This window comes from Lupinus angustifolius, chromosome LG06, assembly GCF_001865875.1.
Source record: "Lupinus angustifolius cultivar Tanjil chromosome LG06, LupAngTanjil_v1.0, whole genome shotgun sequence".
Taxonomy (NCBI): domain Eukaryota; kingdom Viridiplantae; phylum Streptophyta; class Magnoliopsida; order Fabales; family Fabaceae; genus Lupinus; species Lupinus angustifolius.
The window spans coordinates 7,738,850-7,742,258 of NC_032014.1; the positions used below are offsets into that span (position 1 = coordinate 7,738,850).

Sequence of the window (3,409 nt, forward strand, 5' to 3'; positions counted from 1 at the left end):
TATAAGATTGATTTAAGCATCTCCTTAGACTTATTAATACAATTTATAACAAACCAAAAATAATGAATTAATATCTTTTATACTATTTGGATTTGTCTTCACGATATATTATATTTAATTTAATTCAATTACATTCATCACCATTTTTTGCTTAAAATATCACATTTACTCCTTTTATAGGGATAGTCGGTGTAATTATATACATAAACTAGAGGTGATTTATGTAAATATAAAAAAAGGATAATTTATATAATTTTACTAAAATTCAAGAAATGTAAGTCTAATTTACTCTTTTATAAATATGCTTCTATGAACAATGTGAGAAAAGAGGAGTGTGAGTATTTTTCCATTTTTCTCTCATTCCCCCCAAAATGTGTAAAAGAAAAGCAAGCACATAAATAATAATACTATTATTCTTTGAAGGCCGAAAGTTGTATTCACTGCAATATCATATTTAGATAAGTCTTAAGCTTTCATTTAAATGTGTCAAATAATTACCATTTAAAACAATTCTCCTATTTTATTATTTTATGATAATTAAATTAATAATATTAGACATGTGACACCTATCCTTTAAGAGTTTTACGTGAGAATCGGTAGATTTGAGATAAATAAGAGGATTCGTCATCGTCGAAATAAAAGTATCATGTTTAGTCGATTTGAAATGTTAATTAGGTCAAGTTTTAAATATTAGCTATTACCTTACATGTTGTGACTTAGACTAATTTTTTTTTAGTAGTAATGGGTCTTTTACACTGAGCCAAATTATGCTCATAATAAATGATATAACTTGTAGAGTCTGTTTTTGAGTTTTATTTTAAAATGAAATGATAATTAAAAAGAAGTTTCACAGTCATCTCATAAATGTGTTTCACGATTCTTAAGTCTTATGCTTTTCTTCTATTTCAAAATCTAATTCACTATCTTTTATTTCTAACCACTCCTTCCTCATGTAATGGGCATTTATCTTTATCATGATATGTTGGCAAATTTGGACATGTAAAAATATACTAAATAAAAAACATTTTTCTTACTCTTTTTTGGGTACATTTTTCTTTCTTTTAAATAACAGTAACAATTAAATAAACAAAACATATCATATGAAATTTGTAACTGTTTTACGCATAATGTAGAATGATAATATCTTCCCCACACATGATTAACCTCCAAATTCAAACTATGTAACACATACAATGTTTTTAAGTGTCCGATTGCACCATTCCATTTTATTGATAACTTGGGTAGGCAACTTTACTAACTACTATGCTTTAGTTCTATTTGATTTTGCGGCAACAATGCCAATCAAGGGGAAATATATCGGGGGAACCAACAAGCACGGGAAATTCCTCATCAAAGTGTGATTGGAAGTCAGCACAAGAACATAAAACATACAAGTTTAAGAACATAGAACATAAAGGATGTCGATAATGTTATATATTCTCCTAAAATTAAAGGTAATAACATGCACTTTATATAAAGGGAAACATAGAACACACAGTATATTTTTTTACTTGGAATAAAAAAATTGCTCCAAAAATTGGACCAATTTTAATGAGTATTGTTTAACACTTTTAAGGACAAATATTATAACCCTTACTTACAATTTCAAAGATTACACTGATGTTATACTCTTACCTGCTAAATTGTGGGGCTGGGCTGCTAGCTCATTCTAATTGTTAACATGTAAATGTTACATTATTTTTCTCATTTTATCATAGTATTTTGCAAAACTTATTTTTTGTTCTGTTTTGATCGTTATCTGCCAATTATTTTCCTGTTTCAGTACTTGCAATAGACTTGTTTAGATTTGTTGGTGTAAATATATAGAGCATGTTTGGAGTGAAAATATCAAATTATGGAAATGAGAAAATGAACCTGTTTAAAAGACCCCAAAAAAAACATACTAGGCTCCTAGCAATACATTGTTCACGGATACATTTATGAAAGGGAACTTATTATTCATTAACTAAGGAATATAACTCAGGGTTTAATCTCACCAGTTTCATCAGAATCACAACAAATGAGAGGAAGTGGAATTTGTTGTCACATTATCAAGTTGCACACTATGAAACAAACCCCTTTCCAAAACCCAGTCTTCTATCATTGCTTGAGAATTCAAAGGCTGATCAGTGGGTAAAAGATGTCCAGCTCCCAAAACCACAACATTGGTAAGAGACTTCCATTTTTGCACATACCCTGCAACTTCTCCATTCACCTTCCAAATCTTCCTCTTAGCATTCAGAAACTCGTTAATCTCTTCCCATTTCAATGTCTTCACCCAAGCCTCTACTTGAGCCACACCATCCCTTATATCATACTGACCTTGGTACAATAACACTCTAGTCCTCTTCACTAACTCCTCCACCTTATGTTTCACACTCTTCATCACATCAGCATGTAATGCAGCCCCAACAACATCGCTGCAAAGCTCGTATGCAAATGATTCATTCACTCCCAATGCCTTCTTAGCCTCGGGTAAGTTCAAGAATTGCGCAACCAATTCATCTTCGTATGGAACTTTCCTTGTATAATCATACAAAGTAGCCAGCCCTGTTATGCTTTGCAACTTATGCAATACTCTATTTCTTGCATCAGCTGCCTCACTCCAATTCCCCGTCTTCGTTAATCGAACCGCTTCTAACTGAGCACTCTCCAACTGAATTCTTTGCCTCTCATTAATCAATCCAACATAGTAAGCATTTGCAGCATGAGTAGCCACTTGGGTCACAGGGTCAGTTAACCCATCACCAATAGCCAACCCAGCCAAATTCACTTTCTTAGAAGCATGCAATTTCTCATTTTTCTTCAATATATAATACCCTATTGCAGGAACATATTTCCCAGCATAGCTTTCACCAGTTATATAAATAGGCCTAGACTTGAAAACAGGATCAAGCTTAACAAACCTTGTTATAGCAGCAAAAAGGTGCTTCGCGACGCCGTTCTGATCTGTTGGAATCTCTTCTGGTGTTGAGGCAATACTGAAACCACTTCCAATGGGATTATCAAGAAAAAGAAGGCCAAATCTCCTGTTCCAAGAACCAGGGTTAGGTTGAAGGGTGAGAGATTTGGTGACACGCCAGGGACCAAGTTCATAGAAGTTGGCAAGCATGGAGGAGCATCCAGGGCCACCTTGGAGCCAAATAACAAGAGGGGTTTGAGAAAGTGGTGAAGTGGAGTTTTGGGCTTCATAGAAAGTGTAGAAAATGGAGGAACTTGAAGTGGAGTTTATTGGTAAGTAACCAGATTTTGTGGGGAAGGCTTGTTTGGGGAATGGATTCGTTGATTTTGAAGAAGATGAGAGAATGAATGATTGGAAGAAGAAGAAGATGAAGATGATGAAGGTGTTGATGATGGTTGACTTCATCTCTAGGTGAGTGATTGAGTATGCCTATGAGTGTGAGATCTT

General features: G+C 33.6%; 1 protein-coding gene across 1 annotated transcript; it reads right to left on the reverse strand.

Moving 5' to 3' along the window:
• LOC109349480 (serine carboxypeptidase-like 50) lies at nucleotides 1,885-3,409 on the reverse strand. The gene has a single exon (XM_019590295.1). It carries the CDS (start codon nucleotides 3,365-3,367, stop codon nucleotides 2,012-2,014), a length of 1,356 nt encoding a protein of 451 aa, XP_019445840.1. The 5' UTR covers nucleotides 3,368-3,409; the 3' UTR covers nucleotides 1,885-2,011.

Bases quoted from the DNA above. Each gene is read 5' to 3' on its own strand.
- LOC109349480 (XM_019590295.1), bottom strand. From the start codon at position 3,367: ATGAAGTCAACCATCATCAACACCTTCATCATCTTCATCTTCTTCTTC.